This window comes from Macrotis lagotis, chromosome 1 (genome assembly GCF_037893015.1).
Source record: "Macrotis lagotis isolate mMagLag1 chromosome 1, bilby.v1.9.chrom.fasta, whole genome shotgun sequence".
NCBI lineage: Eukaryota > Metazoa > Chordata > Mammalia > Peramelemorphia > Peramelidae > Macrotis > Macrotis lagotis.
In genome coordinates this window covers 243,158,787-243,180,753 of record NC_133658.1, presented here as the reverse complement: position 1 = coordinate 243,180,753, position 21,967 = coordinate 243,158,787, and the positions used below count along the sequence as shown (strand labels likewise).

At 36.9% G+C, this 21,967-nt stretch overlaps 1 protein-coding gene across 2 annotated transcripts in view; it reads right to left on the bottom strand.

Moving 5' to 3' along the window:
• The window catches only part of ADCY3 (adenylate cyclase 3), a 129,199-nt gene that overhangs the window by 86,118 nt on the left and 21,114 nt on the right, over positions 1-21,967 (bottom strand). For both annotated transcript variants that reach the window (XM_074209977.1, XM_074209978.1), the window contains exon 3: positions 6,828-6,977. In XM_074209977.1, coding sequence (XP_074066078.1) covers positions 6,828-6,977 — 150 coding nt within the window. The remainder of the gene's footprint in view (positions 1-6,827; positions 6,978-21,967) is intronic.

Below are 21,967 nucleotides of genomic sequence, written 5' to 3'. Positions count from 1 at the left end.
GAATCCTGACTAAAGGACCCAGTCTGGAAGAGAATGGAGGAAAAGAAACAGAAAGGTAGGAGGAAAATCAGGTAATCCTAAACAGAAGAGAGTATCAAGAAGGAGAGAATAATCCACTATGTCAAAAGCTATAGAGAGGTCAAGGACAATGAGAACTGAGAAAAGAAAACACTTTTTGTGATAAGGTAAACCTAATTAAATCTGTGAGGAATTACACTACAGAGAATTCATAAAAATTATGTTAACTGTTACAAAAGTTTCTCAAAAAAATGTTACTCAACATCAAAGAACTGATAATCAAGAAAAATACTAGCAATGTCTAATTTAAGTGTCCGTGTTAAGTATGTTTCCTATATGTCATAATTATGTGTTTGTGTTAAGTATGTTTTCCACAAATGTCATAATTATGTGGTTTTATTTCTTTCTTCATCTATTCTGTAACTTTTTCATTTCCTGAGGGAAGTAAATATTTTCATTTACTATAAATAAATACTTTTGTTGATTTTTTTTAAAATTAAATTTTGAAAGTACCTAACAGATTCTGGCATATAGTAATAAATCAATAAAGGCTTGTTCACTTCTTTCTATCATATATTTGTAAACTTAAAAAAAATTAAACACAGGACTTTAAATTTATTCTTTTAAAATTAATTTTTATGATTTTCATCCAGTAATCTATCCCCTTGAGATAATTTTGAGATATAATTCTTTCATTTCTCCTAAGAAAAAGCAGTGGAAGAGGCATGGGATTAGAATGAGAGGACCTGGGAAAGACTTGAACCCAAATAATCCTGATTCTAAAACTTACCTTCTACCTAATATGCCATGCTACCTCTCTAAAATTTCTGCCATTGTGAAAATAATCAGAGTATTTTAAGATTTTCAGTTAAGTAGCATCACTAGAGAGATATTAACATTAAGAAGTCACTTAGAGGGACAACTAGGTAGAGCAGTGGATAGAGCACTGGCCCTGGAGTCAGGAGTACCTGAGTTCAAATCCACCTCAGACACTTAATAATTACCTAGCTGTATGGCCTTGGGCAAGCCACTTAACCCCTCATTTGCAAAAACTAAAAAAAAAGTCACTTAGAAAAAAAAATTTAAAAAGAAGTCACTTAGAATGTCAAAGATCATTGAGAACGATGGGAACCAAACCGTCATTTTGGAACTAGAAAATAGAAACTTGTCTCGTGAACTTTTCCCTGGACATATCATCCAGATGTGCTACACAAGCCAATAAACCAACACAAAAGCCCTCAGAGGTCATGTAGCTCAAACTTTATCAGATCAAAAAACTCCTCTACCATGAGAGGACCTACTACCAATGCACCATGCAAACAATACATGAATATAGGTTGAAAGAGCTAGGCATGTTTAGCTTGGAAAAAAAGAAAACTCATGGGAGACAGGATAGTTGTAAGAGAAGAACTACTGTCTAGGAACATACTCTCTGGTCTTATCCAGTATGATAATATATATGTCTTTGTGGCATCAAGAGTCATCAAAGAGTTGGTCCTTCAGAGCTTGACAACTTATTCAACTACCTATTCATTGAAAGACAGGAAATTATTTCAGCACACTGTGCTTTGGTCTCTTGTGCTATAAAATGGATTCTGCCTCTTTCCTTTGGCTCACAAGTAGGATCAATGAGGACAGATGCTTCCTAGAGTTTTTGCTCAGCGGAGGAAGAAAAAGAAAAGAGAAAAACATGCCTGTATATGTGAAAAACTCCCTAATAGTAAGAGCTGGCCAAAAGTGGAATATAGCTGCCATGATGATGTTTTTTTTGTCCTTCATTCTCATAAAAGACCATGTCATCAGGGGAGGTGATGCCATGACAAATACATGAATTGGATTTGAATGAGGGCGTGCTATGCTAAGTCACTAGCCTAACTTTCTCCTCCAGGGTCATCTGAGTCCAGTAGCCAGATATGAATCAGGATGACTGGAGATGGTCTTGAATGTGAGGCAATCTGGGTTAAGTGACTTGTAAGATAGTAGGTGTCAAGTGTCCAAGGCTAGATTCCAACTCTGGTCCTCCTGACTCTTAGGCCAGTGCTCTATTGATTGAGCTACCTAGCCACACCACCCTGCTATAGAGAGTGATTCCGACTCCCTGGAGGTTTTCAGGTACAAGCAAGCAAGCAAGACAGTCCCTGCCCTTGTGGTGCTTATATTCTAATGGAAGACAGCTCATGCAGGAGGCTGAAAAGGAAAGATTTGGGAAGTAAGGTAGAGACTCAGTTGCAGGCAAGATAAGGCAAAGTTTATCTATACCTCTCTAACTCTATCTCTATACAAACTATAGCTATATATACACAATATGTATCACATATATGAAGTATATGTTATATATAATATATACAAAGTATATCCATTTGATTGTATGTATACTCACCCACATATACATTCAGATATATGTGTATGCATATACATATACCATTGTAAAAATACCAGGAATGTGTCAACACATTAACCCTCCATTTTATCCTTTAACTAGACTACATTCTTTTTCACTCATACATTTCTCTGATGTCTTTTTCTCCAGTTCTTCGAAGTTCCTATTCTGATGATATATATCACAACCTGTCCTCCCATACTCCCCAGATCCTGACTGTGTGATGTTTGTGTATTATTCCTATTTCTTTGTGTAATATTCTTATTCCTTTATAGACTCTGGTGTTCTAAGGCTTATAATTATGTAACTTTGGCATGAAAAGAAATGAGCCTGTATTTCTGAGAAAAGTTTAGGTCTCTAAAGAATCTTTCTGATTTCTCATAGGCAATATAGTCTGCTCTTCTTGGAACCCAAATCATCATTCATTTTTATTCTGTCTTGTATACCTAATGAAAGAATAGTTCTAGAGGTTTTGTAACCAAGTGAATTTCATAATTAGAGGAAAATGAAAGTATAAAATGATATTTGAAAGGAGGAGGGAAAGAACCTTTGGGGAGACTACGAACAAGAAGTTGTCTGGAGAAGGAAAGATAAGAGGAATGAAGGCAACAAACATTCTCACATATTAAGGCTATAATTCAGAGAGTGATAAAACCCTCTACAACCATTGAGAACAAGAGAATGTACATTGTGAAATTGTGATGGAGGATGTTTACCTTACATCAAAAAGGATTCTAGCTAATTGAGATTTACCCATTTAGGGAAATTGATAACTCCCAGAGTTGGGGGTGGGGAGTGGGAGGGAATGTAGATCTTCAATGGCTGGGGGCAGGGGGGGGACTAAGACTGAGGACATTTCTTCATTGTGTATAGCATTTATAAAACAAAACAAAGCAAATGGGCTTATACCAAACCCCTTTTTCTGTTTCAATATTATGACACTTTTTAATAGAAAGCAGATTTATTGTTCTGTGATTCTATTTATGAATTGTTTTAAATATTTAATTTATAGTTTAAGATTTTAAGTAGGCTCTTTTATTTCCTAGGTTGGTCCCCCCAACCAATAGGGATTTGTAAAATTGTAAAGGAAAAAACTGGATTCAGAAAACAAAATTTTATCAATTATAGATGAATCAATGAATAAAAAAATTAATTTGTGCTAAGTAACAGTGATAAAAATAGAAAAATAAGACAGTTCTGCTCTTAAGGAACTCATATGCTAGAGGAGGCTTCCATTTGCAAGTCAAATGGAAAGGCCTCCATGCTCTTTAGGATATGGTGAAGCACATGGACTGCATCTTCTTAGATGTTATTACCACAGCTAAATTCAGATCTATTTCTGGAATACTGAACCATTTGACAGTACTAAGAATTTGGGTGGCAAGAATTTTTTTTCAGCTCCACAGTGGCTGTAACTAAATCCAATAAGGGCTTCCCCCTTATTGTTTTCCCAAATGAGAGCTGTGGTTTGGGAGTGAGGAGAGGTGGGCTCGTCCTGAGCCATGTCCATCTGGGTCTGAGGGAAGGTGATATAGTTGAGGTGGTTTGGCTTGCTTAATACATACCATCTCCTAACTTTCTCTTATTTTCTTTTTCCTTTCTCTCTCTCTCTCTCTCTCTCTCTCTCTCTCTCTCTCTCCTCCCCCTTCTCTGCTCTCCCCTCCCCTCTCCCCTCTCCCCTCTCCCCTCTCCCCTCTCTCCTCTCCTTCTTCCCTCCCTACTTCTCTTTCCTGACTTCTCCCCCGCCATGGGTCTAATCCCATCATCATGCACTATAGGTTAAACCAGTCTAGAGCCATCAACCTCTTGCAGTCCTTAAAATCAATGGATGAATACCAAGCCAGGTGCAAAGAAATAGGACACTTAGGAGAATCATAATTGGTGCAGACAAATTCAATTTCTACTGAAGAGATATTTCAGTCTTCACTGAATGTAGAACCCTTCTGGGCCCAGGACAAGATACAAAGTTTCAGTAAGGCAATCCTTGAGCCATGAAATTTAGAGTTTAATTGGGAATATGACACATGACGCCACTTCCCTAAAAAAAATCATAATACATGTTAAGTGCAGAACAGTGCTAGGTGATCTCTGTCTTGGGAAAAATCATGGTCAACTGGGGGAAAAAGAAAGGCTTCATATAGAGGTGGCATTTGAGCTGGCCTTTAACTAATGGGCAAGAATTCAACAGAGTAGGGAGAGGGAATTTCAGGCACAGGAAGAGATGAAAAATGGCATGGAAGTAGGAAAGCCTCAGGAGGGTATGTGGGACAGTGAATAATCCAGTTGGGTTTATATAGACAGTACATAGAAGATACAAAATAATGCTAGAAAAGTAGGTCAATCCTCCTCTGAAGAATTTAGTCCCCAGGCAGTAGGGAGTCCTTAAAAGCTTTAGAACAGAAGAGTGATGTGATTTAATATATGAGCAAAACCTGGAGGGGAGATAGCTTTCATTATAAAGATAGAAAGACTATAGCTAACATTCCTATAGAAGTTTAAGATTTGCAACACATTTTTGCATGTTATCTCATTTTGATACAAATAACAACCCTGTGAGGCAGAAGGCTATTCATCTCTATTTTACTGATGAGGGCATAGACATTAAGTGATTTGCCCAGAGTCACACAGCTAGTAAGCATCTGAAGCAGAATTCAAACTCAGGTCTTCTAGTTCCAAGTCACAAACTCTTTCCACTGCACTGTCTAGTTCTGTCTTAGTCAGTTGAACTATGGATGAAGATATTGTCAGACACAGTAGGTATATTGATTAGTTTTGCCATTGTTATTTTTCTCTTTTTTCTTTATTAAAAGAGATGGTGTAATAAATGGAATCATTTATGATCACTGGTCCAATGATCAACCACAGACAATCAGGCCACAGGCTTACAAATTACGACACTCTCCCCCTGCCAGATTTGGTGGAGTTCTCATAAGCTGATAAACAAATGACCCAACCCTAAGGTGGTCCCCAAAGGGCTTCCTCTGCCTAGGTTCAAGGTATACTTCAGATCCCAGGGCACTGAGGCAGTGCCCTCCACCATATTTCCAAACCTTTTACTGGCACTCCTTTCTCATCTTTGGGACAAAACTTTGTCATCCTGTTGCTTGTAACAGCATTGGCCATGTGTCCATTTGTAAGATTGCTTTTATTTCTTTCCCTAAGATATAATTCTGGCTAGTTACTGCTCTAATAAATGCTATTTCTCATGTCAAACTCAGAGCAGTCATTCAGATCAAAAAGTCTAAAGGATTTATTGATTGCTCATGCCTCTGAGATATGTGTGTGTGTGTGTGTGTGTGCGTGTGTGTGTATGGAGATTACTAATAAAACAAATTTTAAAAAATAAGATTGGAGGGGGAAGGTATGGATGAATACAATGACTGGGATGACAGAATTAAAAAAAAACAAGAAATCTAAACAAGGGAAAGCAAAGTAGTTCTGGGAGCATGAAGGGAAAACCATGCTGTAAAATACAGACATCTCAAATTTGTATGTTGTAAATATTTTCTTCACGAAAATAATAAAAAGGGCCTCACTGTGATGAGCACTGAGCAACAAGTTAAAAAAATTGACTATCTCTTAACAGATAGAAAATGACTGACTGACAACATGGAAATCACTGCAGAATTGGTCATCTGAGTGCAAACTGGTTAGGAAAAAATCAATATCAAATTAGAAGAAAGGAAGAAATGAAGAGAAAACAGTGAGTGTATTTTCAGAACACAACTGTGGATTTTGAAACGTGGAAAATAAGCAAAAGCAGACATTGACCATGACTCACCATTACTTGGAGAAGTTTAATTTTTCTGATGATCAACACAACAAGGAGGTCAAAAGAGTCTAGAGAAAAACTTAGTCACCTCCTGGATAAATGGAGATTTGACACTGCCAAGGGCAACAATGGTTTAGCTCCAGAGGTGTCAAACTCCAATGAAAATGGATCTTGGTTGACTTAGAAAACATGTTGACATGTTGGTTGACTTAGAAAACCATACATTAATATAAACAAGGTTGTTTTGTATTTTTATTCATTTTGTCAAATATTTCTCAATTATATTTTAATCTGGTAGTACACTGGAGTTTTGTGGACAATTTTCAGCTGCCTATCTGATACCTCTGGTTTAGCAAAGAAGTTATTTTCATATCCCTGGGGAGTCCTGTGATAGAAGATTAAAAAGGGTAATAACTCAAGAAAAAAAATGAAAGGCAATTGAGGGGGAAAAGATACTGCAGAGAATTAGGTACTAATTCATTGCAGGTGGAGCATTCCCAGAACATCTGTAGACTAGATGTCCTATTATCAATTGGGTGAGTTCTTATCTCTAAGACCCCTATATAGGTTTACCAGCATCCATTCATCTCTATCTCTGTCTCACCTTGTTCTGGTACTAGATTCTACAGAGTTTTATACCCAGTATCTTAGACCTACCTGCTGTTGGCTCTGTTCCTCCAGATTGATCTTCACTTCTAGGGATTGACGAGCTTCCAGGAAGGCCTTCCGATGCTTGCGGTCAGCCATATAGTAGGACATGATGCCCACGATGATGGCGCACAGGTAGATGATAACATTAGCCAGGATCTGTATTCCAGGGGGAAGATAGAAGAACCAAGAGTAAGGAACATTCCAAGCAGGAAGGTGGGGAAAGAAAAGGAGATGAAAAAAGATGATGAGGACATGGGGTTAGTGCAACTATATCACCAGATAGCTATGGTACCTTGAATCCTAGTAATTTTTCTAATTTGATTAATGGAGTGCAATGGATTACTCCTCTTCCTTCATCTTCTCTTCTCTACATTATTCCAATAGCCCCTTAATTGATATTTTTGCCTCAATCTCTTTCCCATCTAACCTACTCTCCACAGAACTGTGTAAGAGATATTTCTAAAACATCTGATTACGTCACTCTCTTGATCAGTGGAGTCTGGTGGCTTCTTATTGCCTCTAATCTTGAATAGAAATCTGACATTTAAAGCCCTTCATAACTTGGCTTTACAACCTATCTTTCTTGGCTTATTATTCTTATTATACTTAGTTCCCTTATGTGCACACTATGAGCTATTTCCCCCTACATGAAATACCATCTCTCTATGAATCTTTCTATCAGTTGTACCCTATACCTGAAATATTAATAATCTAGTACATACATATATATATATTTATATATCACCTATTGAATGCCAAGCATTATACTAAACACTTTACAAATATCATCTCATTTGATCCCCCCAGCAGATCTGCAAAGTAGGTATTATTTATTATCCCATTTTACTGATGAGGAAAATGAGGCAAACAGAAGTAAAATGACTTGCCCAGGGTCACATGTTTACTTAGTGCCTGAAGAAGGATTTGAACTTTGGCCTTCCTGACACCAGGCCAAACATTGTGACACCTAGCTACAATATACTACCTCCTTACTTCTGACCCATACTACCCCTAGATTATGTCAAAGTTTGACTCAAACACCATCTTTTACATAAGATTTTTCTTGATATTTGCAGTTGCTGATATCAACCTCCCAATAAATGACCATATTTTTACTTTGTATGTGCATATATTTATCCTGGGTAGCTAGGTAGACAGAGATAGAATACTGGATCTGGAGTCAGGACAACCTGGGTTCAAATCCAGTCTCAAATGCTTATTAGCTTACACGACTCTAGACAAGTTACTTAACCCTGTTTGCCTCAAATGAGCTGGAGAAGGAAATGGCAAATCACTGAAGTATCTTTGCCAAGAAAACCCCAAATGTGGTCATGATGAGTTGGACACAACTGAAATGACTGAACAAGTATTTACTATGATGTGTGTCCCAAAAGTTCAACTTCAGAAGTATAAACATTTTTTAAAGTCAATTGTTTAAAATTATAAAATATCGATCTCTTATTAAAATTCACCATCACCTTGAGCAAACTTTGCTCTGGCTCATTTTCAAAGCTTTAAAAAATTTACATCAGCTACTGCTGAGGTTTTTGAAAGGATTGTCTTGGTTATCCTAGCCTTAAGAGGGGCTGGAACAAAAAAATTAAAATTTTATTATTTCAAATTCACAAAACTAAATAAACCTAAAAGAAACTAAATGATTAGATTAAACTGTCAAATGATGTTTTTTATATGTTTGTAGCATTTATAAATTTGAAGTTAAATAACCTTAAAACTGCCCTAAGACTTTGGGGACATTCTGTATATAGAAAATGCATATATATATATATATATGTATATATATATATATATATATATATATATATATATATATATATATATATATATATATATATTCCCTCAATAGGTCAAAAGTTACACTGAGCCTCACTTCCCCATCAGTTAAATGGGGATAATAAAAGAGACACTTCTGTCTTTCAAGGCTGTCATAAGGATCAAATGACAGGATGATTGGGAAGTCTTTTGGTCTCCCTGCCTCAAGTCTCTCCCTACTCCAGTCAATTTGCCTCTGCCAATGTGATCCCTCAAGAGCAGGACTATCCCCACTCGGCAAACTCCAGTGGTTCCCTGTTGCCTCTGGGATCAAACAGAAATGTCTCTTTAGCTTCTAGAGTCCTTCACAACTTGGTTCCAGCCTATCTTTCCAGCTTCATTGGATGTTATTCTTCCCTCTGACATTCTGTAATCCAAACAAACAGGATTTTTCTTGGTTCTTCATACATGAGACTATCTACCTTCTCAGGACTTTTGCACTATTTGTCACCCTTCCTCAGAGAATTTTTCAAGACTTAATTTAAGTATTACCTTCTACATGAAACTGTACTGATCCTCACCACTCCCAAACTACTGTATATTTGTTATTTTTATATTTATTCAATTTGTATTTTCTATATTCAGTATGTTCACTCATTTTCTCACCCATTAGAATGTCTTTATTATTTATATTCCCAGTACCCTGTAGTGTGCCTGACAAATAATAGACACAATAATTTCTTGTGGGTTATTTTGTAACTTTGACATGCTATATAAAATGAGGAGTTTCAGGACTCCATTTGTCTTTAGCTTTGGCACCAAGCAATTCCCATGACTTAAGACAGCTCTGAAGACAGAACCCCATGGGGCCAAATTATCACCATTTAGAAGTAGTTAAGCAAGCAGGAATCAAGGCACTGGACTTGGAGTTGGAGGACCTGCCACCATTTGCAACACTAGCTGCTAGAGCAGCTCTATAGGTCAGAGGTCTTAAGAAGCACAAAGGTGATGCTTTATTGGATTCTTTGCATGCTGATGGAGTGGATGAGAATCTTATTAGTAAAAGTTTCCTGAGCCATCAGGTTGTTATGTATATTGGCTTGTGAATGTAGTCTCATGGGTATTTCCCTGGAGTAAAGGAGGAAGGGGAAACTCTGGCATATGGTCTCAGGGGAGAAAGTTTTGGCAAGGAGAAAATCAATGGTGTTTCATCCTAGAATATTTAGTGGTACCAGAAGAAAACAAAAAGCTGAAAATCTAGGTTTGAAAGCAATGTGACCCCGTGGTGACAAACTCAAATATCACATTTGGTTCCAGTTGATAGTATTCAATGGAAAGAGCCCTGACCAAGGAACCAGCAAACTGAGATAGGTACTTCAGCCATGCCACTAACTCACTGTATGACCTTGGGCAAATCCCTTCCCTCTCTCTGGGTCTCAGTTTCCTCATCAGAGAAGGTAGATGGTAGGTATGATAGGGAACCCCTGAATATTTTTAATAAGGGAATGTGTCTGATCTGTGCTTTGGGAATATTCAGTGGAAGTTTAATTTGGCAGCAAAATAGAGGAAGAAATGGAGAAGGGACAGGTTGGAAAGAGGGAGATTAATTAGAAGGTTATTGCAATAGGTCAAGTGAGAGGTGATTATGGCTTCAACAAGAATGGTAGTGTTAATACAGAGAAGAGAATAGCTTAGAGAGGAAGAATCAAGAAGACCTGGCATCTAATTAGATATGAATGGAGGGATAAGGAAGGGTCAAGAGTGACTGATTAGGGAGATCAGGTGAAAAGATGGTAGTATTTTCAACAGAAATGGGAAAGTTTGAAGAAGTATTTTTAGGGGAGAAGAGTTCTGTTTTAACATGTTGAATTTGAATAGCCAATAAGTTGTTCAGATGTTTAGCTGGATGTTGGGGATAAAAAAGAGTGATTAAAGTTGGTTTTTATAGTTTGGGGAGTCATCTGTGTAGAAATGTTAATTGAATTGATGTGGAGTAGAGAGCATACTTGGCTTCCAACCAGAAATTTCTGGGTCATGTGATTTTGAGTCTGACCAGACAGCCTAAAATGGGTGATTCTAATCTGATCTGGGTAATTCTAAGCTGGTGCCTCTGGTTCTGTGGGGTTAAAGGGCAACACAGTAGTTGGAGGTTCTCCAGATGTGGATATCTATTAAGTTCCCCTAAAATGTAAACTTACCTTCCAATTAAATTTCCCCTACCCCCTTTAATGTCTTGAGGTTTGAGAAATCAAATAACTAATGTTGTTTGAATTGCTGGCATATTAGATGCTCACATAGGATTTGTCAGTTCAAAAATGTGTTTTAGAGCATTTAATTCAACCTCCTTACTGACAAATCTGAAAGCTTTAGTTCACTGGTCTTGTGACAGGTCTTTCAAGTCAACTAAACAAACATTCATTAAAGGCTACCCACACACAGGTTCTCAAGTGGTTGTTGAGAAATCTTGTTTCCTTACTGCTTGCTTTTCAGCCTGTTCGAAATATGAGGATAAAACACAGAATATATAGCTAAATTCATATTCATCACTTGGTCGAATAGCTTAAACTACTAACTACTGAAAATTGGCCTCCACACAGCCTCCAGATTATATTATTCATCCCTCTATCCCTTTGTTCAGTCTATATGAAATCACAGTAGCAAAGCCTTGTGAAGATACAAAGATTTGAAATTTAGAGTCTTAGAATAAGAATAATAAGAGTTGATGTTTCTGATTTGTAGCTTTTCTAATTTTTAGTCATATTTCCAATACATTGATTTGTTCTTTCTCTTTCATGTTTATTAGAGCATTTAGAAATATCAGATTCCTCCTAATGACCACATTAGCTACATCCTATAAGTTTCAGCATGTTGTCTCATCATTTTCTTTAACGAAACTGTCTATAATAAGTGATGTTTCAAAAGTTTCTAAGTGTATTCCAATCTCTGTCCTTTATAGATGGGAAAATGGAGGCACCTGTTGTAGATGGTATTTTCAAGAAGTCTGGCCAGAAAGAGATTTCCAACTCATTATGACTCAAATGGAACCCATTAAGTAATCCTCTTTCAAATATCTCTTATTACTACAGGGCATCCCTTAAGACACCCAGATTCACGTTGATTTTACCCTTTCCCTTGTCTTCACTCAAGCTATCTAGCAAGTTGCCAAATCTCATCAATTCTCTCTCTCTGTGGCATCCTTTTCATTCATTCCCTTCTCTCCAAGGAGAGAGTCACTGCCACAGTGACATATCATTTTTTTTAGGTCTTTGCAAGGCAAATGGGGTTAAAGTGGCTTGCCCAAGGCCACACAGCTAGGTAATTATTAAGTGTCTGAGGTCGCATTTGAACTCAGGTAGTCCTGACTCCACTGCCAGTGTTCTATCCACTGCACCACCTAGCTGCTCCTCCATATAATTTCTTGCCTGAATGATTACAATAGTCTCCTAATTGATTTTCCTGCTTCCAGACTCCACCCCCCCCCCCAGTCCAAATCTAAACTCTTCTTGGCTGCCAAAATAAAATTCCTAAAACACAAACCTATCAACAAACCCAGCAGGAAGAGGAAAGAATGAGAAATTCCAATACTTTTCACACAAATCAAGACAGATCTAAACATAGAAATAATAATTGCTCATGGGCAGGCTAAGCTGATATTATAAATATTACAATTTTACTTAAATTAATTTACTATGTCCTTCATTTGGGGAATGGCTTAACAAACTGTGGTATATGTATGTCATGGAACACTATTGTTCTATTAGAAACCAGGAGGGAATTCAGGGAAACCTGGAAAGATTTGCATGAACTGATACTGAGCAAGATGAGCAGAACCAGAAAAACATTGTACACCCTAACAGCAACATGGGAGTGATGATCAACCTTAATGGACTTGCTTATCTGGAGTGCAACAACCAAGGACAATTTTGGGCTGTTTCACCTCTATCCAGAAAAAGAATTGTGGAGTTTGAACAAAGGTCAAGGACTATTACCTTCAATTTAGAAAAAAAAAGCCATTATTTTATTATGTAACGTTGCTATCTCTTATACTTTATTTTCTTCCTTAAGAATATAATTTCTCTCTTATCACATTCAACTGAGATCAGTATATACCATGGAAACAATGTAAAGACTAACAGAATGACTTCTGTGGGGGTGGGAGGAGGGAAGCAAGAATAAGGGAAAAATTGTAAAACTCAAAATTAATAAAACTTTCTAAAGAAAAAAATTAATTTACTCATTCAGTATCATACCAATCAGACTATCAAGGAATCATTTTGTAAATCTAAGAAAAAATAACAATGAAATTTAGGAACAAATGAACTCAGGAGGACTTGAGTTCAAATCCAGCCTCAGACACACACTTGACATTTACTTAGCTCTGTGACCTTGGGCAAGTCACTTAACCCCATTGCCCTACAAAAATTAAAAAAAAAAGAATAAAGGTCAAGCATATCGAGGATATGAATGAAAAAAGTAAAGGAAATCGTACTAGATTTTAAACTATATTGAAAAGGATTAATCATCAAAACAATTCGTTATTGACTAAGAAACAAGGTGGTGAATCAGTAGAATAGATCAGGTATACACTACATGGTAGTAAATGACCATAATAATCTATGTGTGATAAATCCAAAGATCCAAGTTTGGGAGGTCAAAATGCGTGTATGATTTAGTCATGAAGGGTGATATCACAAGCAAATTAGGGGAGCATGGAAAGTCATACCTGTTTGATTTTTGGATAAGGGAAAAGTTTATAACCGAAGAAGAGATAGAGAGGATCAAGGAAAGTATAATCAATAATTTTGATTATTTGAAATTAAAAAGAGGTTGCAAAACCAATGCTGCCAAAATTAGAAGGAAAAAAAAACAAAGTAGGAATGAATTTTTATAATTTTCTCTGATTAAGGTCTAATTTCTCAAACAGTAAGAAAACTAAATCAATTTTATAAAAATAAGAACCATTTCCCAAGTGATGTCAAAATTGATAAATGGTCTTCTTCTTCAGAAGAAATCAAAGCTCTAACTATATGTAAAAAAATGCTCTAAATCACTCTTGATTAGAGAAATGCAAATTAAAACAATTCTGAGATACTACCTTATACCTATCAGACTGGCTAACATGGCAGGAAAGGAAAATCACAAATGCTAGAAGGAATGAGGAAAAATAGGGATGCTAATACACAGCTGGTTGAACAGTTTGGAACTATACCCAAATAATTATAAAAAGTACACATGCCCTTTGTCCCTGTATCACTACTGTATCCCAAAAAGATCAAAGGAAAAAGACCCATATGTACAAACATAATTAAATTAGCTTTTTTGTGGTATCAAAGAAGTGGAAATTGTGGGAATACCCATCCTTGGGAAATGACTGAACAAGTTGTGGTATATAATTGTGATTTATTACTATTGCACTATAAAAAATAACAAACAGGATTATTTCAGAAAAACCTGGGAAGACTTATGTGACTAACAATGCAGAGTGAAGTGATCAGAACCAGGAGGTCATTGTATTATGATTAACTGTAAAAGACTTAGCTTCTCAGATCAATATAATGACCCAAGACAATTCCAAAGGACTCATGATGAAAAATACCATCCATCTCAAAAGAGAGAATTGACGGACTCTTGAGTTTACACTGAAGTATAATATTTTTTTCACTTTATTTTACTTGCCTTTTTTCTGCATGGCTAATATGGAAATCAGTTTTGAATGATTTCATGTGCATAATTCATATCATATTGCTTACTTTCTCAATAGGTAGGAAAGGGGCTCAAAGGAGGGAAAGAATCTAGAACTCAAAAAATTTTTTTAAAAAGAATGTTACAAATAAAAATTTTTTAATTAAAAAAAAACACAGACCTGATCATGTCACTCTTTTGCTCAAAAATCTTCAATGGCTCCTTAGAATAAAACACAAACTTGCCTTCCTAATATTTAAAGACCTTTGGCCCCCCTCTACCTTTCTGAACATTTTATACTACTCCACTCTATATACTCTATGACTACATCAATCTGATAATTAGTTATATTCTTACTTTGTCACTTCTGTCCTATCTCCCTGTTTAAATGAGCACTCTCCTCACCTCTGCCCACTAGAATCCCTAGCTTCATTTTAATGCTCAGCTCAGGTGTAACTTCCTACTGAAGCCCCATCTAATATTCTTCCCTTCTCCCTCCAACAATGTTCTCTCCCTCCTGAAAAACTTTGTAATGAAAATCACCATACATGCTGTTTCTTCACACATAAAAATACACACAAACATATTAAATGGAACATTTATTAAAAGTTTATTTATTAAGAGTTTATATTTATCTATTTGCCAGACAGTATGCTAAGTACTAGGGATACAAAAGAGCCAAAAGTCAGCTCAAGGAACTCATATTCTAATAAGGCAGACAATAAGTAAACAAACATGTACAAACAAATCACATATAGGATAGGATGTAGGATAAGAGAAGGAAGGCACCAGAATTAAGAGGGGTTGAGAAAGGCCTCCTTTAGAAATTTTTTGGACACTTAAGAGAGTCCTAAGGTAGAGGGAAGGAAAAGCATTCCAAAAGGCATGAGGGATAATCAGAGAAAATCCCCAGAGCCAAATTTTATGGAAGATCAAAAAGGTCAGTATCACACAGCATTTCAAGTCTGTTGATTTGGTTGGAATGGAATTTCATCACCTCTAAAAGATAATGCCTATTCTTCAACCTGGCTCTGAAGCCCTCTATAGTTCCCATGTGCCCATCCAGATCTTTTTTCCACATTATTTTCCTTTGCTTACCTGACTTCCCTGAAGAACTGGTTTAAATAGTTCTCAAATACATGTTCTACCTTCCATCTCTCTCCTAAAAGACACTCCTTCATTTTCACCTCTAAAAACTTCAAGAATTAACTCAGGTATCACCTTGTCTTAATATTGTTGGTTATTAATTCTCTCCTCTCATACCAGAGGAAGCAGAGGGAATAAGCATTTCCATAGGGCCAACTATGCATAAGGCAATGTGCTAAACATTTTACAAATATCATCTCATTTGATTTTTGCCACAATGCTGGGAAATAGATTCTGTTATCCTCATTTTTTAGATGAGGAAACTAGGAAAGGTTGAGTGACTTGGCCAAATTCACACACAGCTGTTAAATGTTTGAGGCCAGGTTTAAATTACTATGTATTTTCTATCTGTATATATGAGAGGCAGCATGGAATGGTGAGTGGATAGGACTAAATTCAAATCCTGCCACATATACTTTACTAGCAATATGATACTGAGTCACCCTAATTTCTCTATATTCCATTTCTCCATCAAATGGAAGAGGGGAAGAGGGCAAGGGTTGATGCAGATAATAGTACATAAGACATAGACCTCCTTTTTACATCATTTTACAGATATGGAAAATGAGGCCCAGATCTCTTTTAATTTGCTACTCTGTTTCCTTTTATGCCCAAACACATTGTATTCAGGTCCCATCTTGAGAATTTATTCCAGTTTCCTGATATGGAAATTAAAAAAAATAATCCAAATAGTCTTGGCTACAACAATAATATAGTACTGTCATGTGTGAGATATATCCATTCTTAAATTCATGAATATAAAAAAATGTGTACTGTTTTCTTATTTCTCAAAAAACAGTAGTCATTATTTTTAAGTTTAAAAAAACTAAAAAGTTAAGTGTCTTGCAGTCTGGTATAGTGGATAGAGGGCTGGCCTTGGTGTGAAGAAGATCTGAATTCATATCCTATTTCTGAAGTATACTGGCAGTGTGATCCTGAGCAAGTCACTTAACTTAGGTTTGCCTCAGTTTTCTTATCTGTAAAAACACTGGAATAATAATAGCACCTCTCCTCTCAGGGTTGTTGTGAGGACCAGGTAGGAAAAGGTTTTGAAACTTTTTGCAAATTGTAAAGCACTATATAACTGATACCTATGATGTTGAAGAATGTGTTACTGGGGAATTACTAATGTACCCCAGTGAAGGGAGTTTCCTCTTCAGGAATTTGGGGAATTCACATGTCCATACCAAAAGAATGTATAACTATTAATAACCTTTCCTATTAGAAAAACAAAATCCAAGAATCAGGATTTGAAGGAATCTAAAAACTCTAGTTCAAACTCCCAGACAATGCAGGAGTTCTTTCTCTAACATCCTTGATATTTAAGGTTTAGAAAGCACTTTATATAGATTCATAATTAAGTCTCAAAACAACATAGTAAGATAGGCACTGAAAATATTATTACTTCCATTTTTTCAGATCAGGAACCCAAGGCTCAGAAATATCAGATGATTTGTTTGTGGTCACAAGGCTAGTAAGGTCAGAAGTAGAAGTCTTCCTGACCTCTAATCAAAATGTCCTTCAAGTGATGATCCGTCTATCCTTGAACAATTGTTCCTTGAACAAAAATTATGTACTTGTCTCAATTTTGAAATGCTATTAACCTTTGTGGAAAAAAGAGAATTGACTCATTCTGTATAGCTCCAGGTTTAGCTAGATGGTACAATGGTTAGAGAACTAGATCTGGAATCAGGAAGCCTGAGTTCAAATTCAGCCTTAGAGACAGTAGCTAAAAGATCTTGAGCAAATCACTTAGCTAGCCCTGTTTGCCTTAGTTTCCTTATCTTTAAAATGAGCTGGAAAAGGAAACAGCAAACCACTTCAGTATCTTTGCTAAGAAAAACCCAAATGGGATCATGAAAATTTGTACATTACTGAAACAACTCAAAAACAAATGATGCTTCAACTGAGACCAAGAGGTGGAAGTTTCATAGATGATTTCAACTCAACAAAGGGAACAATTTGAGTTAACCAAAAATGGAATGGGTCTCCTGATGAAATAATGTGCTCCCCATCCTTGTACATATTCAAGAAATTGAATATATACCTATCAGGAATTCTGCTAAAAAGATGCCTGTGTTGTGTGGAAGACTGCCTAAATTCTTAGGTACTTCTATGCCTAAGACTTCAAGTAGTTTGCAGCACAGTATATTATATGAAATCACCTCCAAGGTCCCATTGTAGAGCTATTAGTTGATAATATATTGGAGTCATTTGCCCTAGAGATCTTTAAAAATGGAATTGATGCCCATTAGGAATAGCTTAATAGCAGTTTTGCCTGGAGACAGAGAAATAACCAATATAACCTCTGGTGGTTCATTCCATCCTGAAGGTTCTATCACAATTTTGACTATAATGTTATCTATAAGCAGAGTTTAACAATTACTCTTACAATATAGATGTGACTACATTATGATTTCCCCCCAAATCCAAGGTCCCTGGAGAAATAGAAATGAAGGTACCCTGGCTAATTCCGGGTCCTCTTGTCTTAAGGAACTCAGAGAAGATATTGTTTTCTACTGCCTGGGGAAGGTGCACTGTAGCATCTCTTCATTAAAACCTGTTTAGATGTTTTGGGAAATGAAAAAAAAAAAGACTCAGAGGAACACTGTGGCAGGAAGGGACCAGGGGAAATGATGCCTTCAGAGCTGAATCTGATTTCTTATAGTATATAGAGAATGAGACCTGAGTTCTCCTCCACAGAAGTAGAGAAGACAGATACCTGGATGGTCTGACTGAAGCTTGCCAGAGTACCTGAAATGCCAACCAGAGGAGTCATTCCTTTGGATTAAGGAACTATTTCCAGAAAGCACATAAATTAAACTGAGATTGGGCCCAGACTTTTGAAAGGCATTGTTAGTTATTGTAGCTGTTATTTCAGACACTTTGTGACCCCATTTAGGATTTTCTTGGCAAAGATATTTAAGTGGTTTATCATTTCCTTCTCCGGATCATTTTACAGAGAAGTAAACTGAGGCAAACAGGGTTAAGTGACATACCCAGGGTCATACAGCTAGTAAGTATCTAAGGTCTCATTTGAGCTCTGAGTCAATGCTCTAACCATTGTACTATCTGGTTACCCAGAGAGTGCTAGAATTTGAATCAAAAAGACCAGATTTTAATCCTGCCTCTGATACTGGGTGTCCAATGACAGCTTATTCATTTTCTATTAGACTTACTTTCCTCATATATAAAATGAAAATAATAGAATCTATAGTATCAACCTCATGGGGCTCCTATGATACTCAGATAATAGATGCAAAATGATTTTCCGAAAAGTTAAAGTACAACAAAAAGGCAATTACTTTAAATGGCATCCTTCAATCAACAAGGAGAGTTATCAAATTAAATGGTCCCATAGAAGTCCCTTCAGGTTAGGACACAGGTCAATGGATACCACTGATGAAGGGTCAGTGGCAAGTATGGGGCAATGCACAAAGAGAAGGGGCCCAGAAGGAGGCTGTGGGCAGCAAGTGGTTAACATGTAAACCCTGGCCTTTGAGACTATAAGACTGGCCCTCAATATGATTCTACTAAGAAGTCTAGGGTCTTGGGATCCTCAAGCAAACCTTGCTTGAGAGAATTTTTTAGACACCAGATATTCCACAGAATAACCTATGTAAATTTCCATGTATAGTGCTATTCTCTTAGTACAGCGAGGTGGATCAATGGTTAGAGTCTCAGATCTGTAGTAAAACCTGAGTTCAAATCTGGCTTCAGACATTGACTATCTGTATGATCCTGGGCAAGTCACTTAGCTCTCTGATTGCTTCAGTTTCCTCATCTACAAAATGAATTGGAGAACAAAATGACAACTCTTCTAATATCCTTGCCAAGAAAACCCTGAGTAAGGTCACAAGAGTCAGGACTGAAATAATAAGAAAAGAGCTGTTCTTTGGCTTTCAAAATTACAAAGCTGAAAGAAATCTCAGTGATTCATTTTCTTGAATCCCTAACTTCATGATGAAGTAACAGGCCTAGTGAATTATCCGAAGTCTTACAGCAGATTAGTACCAGAAGCAGGACTAGAAACTAGGTTTCCTGAATCGTAGTCCAAGTGTTCCTTCTATAACACCAACTACAATATTCATCATACATATCTTTAGATTTGCAGAATACTTTACAAATATTCTCTCATTTGACCCTTACAACAACCCCAGGAGGTAAGTTCTATTATTATAATGCCCATTTTACAGAAGAGGAAACTGAGGCAAAGAGGTTAATTGACTTGCCTACAGTCATACAAGCCACAGACAAAGTGACATCTGTTCAATAACTTAAAAAGGTCAAGGTCTCCCACAGCATCCAGGGCCATTTCCAATCCCTGATCTGTATCTGGCCACTGGACCTAGATGGCTGCAGATGAGAAAGTGAGACTGGTAACTCTACACAATCCTTTCTCACTTCAATCCAACTCACTTGCACATTATGGTATCAGTTCCCTGAGGTCATGGTCTTCTTAGAGAACAAAGGGCAAGCAACATCTAAAAGTATTGTCTGAGGCAGTTTTGAACTCACTACTCTATACACTGTCTACCTAGCTATTTACATATTTCATGAAATGAGTGAGGGTGGCAACTGGAATAACTCAATATCACAACAAGCCATAAAATGTAGCTATATCATAATTTCATCTAAATTCATATCTGAACCCTCTCAACTTCACCTGATCTGGGGATGTAAGATGGATGAAGGCTGGTTAGGACTTGGATTGAAGACCTTGGCCAATACAGGGAGCTGTAAGTTTTCATGATACTTGGGAAAAGGTATTAGATGTAGAGTCAGAAAACATGCATTCAAATCAAGCCTCTGATACTTTGGGCAAATCATTTCAATCTAGGTCTCAATTTCTTCATCTAAGCTGACAAAAATGGGAAAATGAGAAATTCTGGAGGGGAAGCGTCATGAGGAAATATGCACATTAAGACATTGCTGGTGGTGCTATGAATTGGTCTTAACCATTCTGGGAAACAATTTGTAACTCTGCTCCCCAAAGTCACTAAACTAAGTATACCCACTGACCTAGCAATGCCACAACTAGACCTTTACCCCCTCAAAGAAATTAAAGACAGAAGAAATAAATCCACATAGACAATAATATTTATAACAGGTCTTTTTTATAGGAGCAATGAACTGGAAACTAATGGAAGACTTCTCAATCAGGAAATAGTTGAATAAATTATGGTGTTAGAATATAATTGAGTACTATTGGGGTATAAGAAATGATGAAAGAGATGGGTCCAGAGAAATCTGAAAAGATTTGCATCAATGGATACAGAATCAAGGGTACAAATTCAGGAAGATAATTTATATGATGACTAGGGTAAAGACAAAACAGTGAAAATCTTTGGTACTCTGAGCGATGCAATTATCAACTACTATTACAAAGGACAGATGATAAAACTATCCTCTTGAAACACAAGAAATAGACACAGATTATAGAATAAGACAAATATTATTGGGCATAGCTAATATGGGAATTTGTTTTGCTTTGCCATGCCCTTTCATTATGAAGAATTTGTTTTGCTTTGCCATGCCCTTTCATTATGAAGAATTTGTTTGCTTTTTTTGTTTTCAATGAGGGGGTATTCTGAGGGAAGGGAGAAATGGGAAAGGAAGAGGAAAAAGTTTTGTTCATTGAAAAAAATTAAGATTCAGATTTTTAAAAATATGTCCTCAGTCATAAAATTAGGGTACTGGACAAGATTATCTCTAATGCCCCTTCTAGCTCTAAAACTTTGGCCCTGTGACCTGTATGTAGCCTAAGTGTTTAGTCTTCTCACATTTGACTGCCATCATTTCCTAGGACATCCTTTATTCTTTTGTTTGTATTTAAAATCTAATGTTGACACACTTAAAATGAGCCTCTGCTGTTATCCATTTCAATTGGAATTGCCCCTGTGGGGCCTCCCCAGAGCCCATGACAGCATGACAGGATCTCCTGAGGCATCACTGCCCCTGTGACAGCACACTGGGACAAAGACCAATCCAGGAACTTTACTCCTTGAAAGAAAGAATGGACAAATGCAAGGAGACCAATGGAGCATGAGTTTTAGTTTTAATGTCCTGAAATCTGAGAGTTCCAACCCTACCTTAACATTTAAAAATATACTTGCAACTCCATAGGCACAGGCAGAACTTCATGTTTGGAGTTTGCAAGAGGCTGATTTGTTTTTGTTTTTCCCCCCTTGGGAACCATTTAGCCATAAGAGAGGCTGGGCAGCTGAGCTGCAGGAGAAAAGCAGCAGATGTTGCCAGTAGCACCAACAGAAGGTGTCAGCCTTTCCCTTACTCTGAGGATGCCTGCAGTCAATAGACAAAAGTCTCTGGGCTTCTGCTTCGAAACTGGTCCCTACATGGTGACTGTAGAACTGATTGCATCAGCAGAATAGAAAGCAAGAATCAGATAAGTCCTCTTCACAGAAGAACAGAGCAGCACCTGGGCACCTGATGGCTTCCCTCTTTTGAGTTCCCCTGTCTCATATGTCTTCCAGGAAAAGTATATTATGATAGACTGTGTTTTAGGCTTCCTGAAGCCTTTGGGCAAA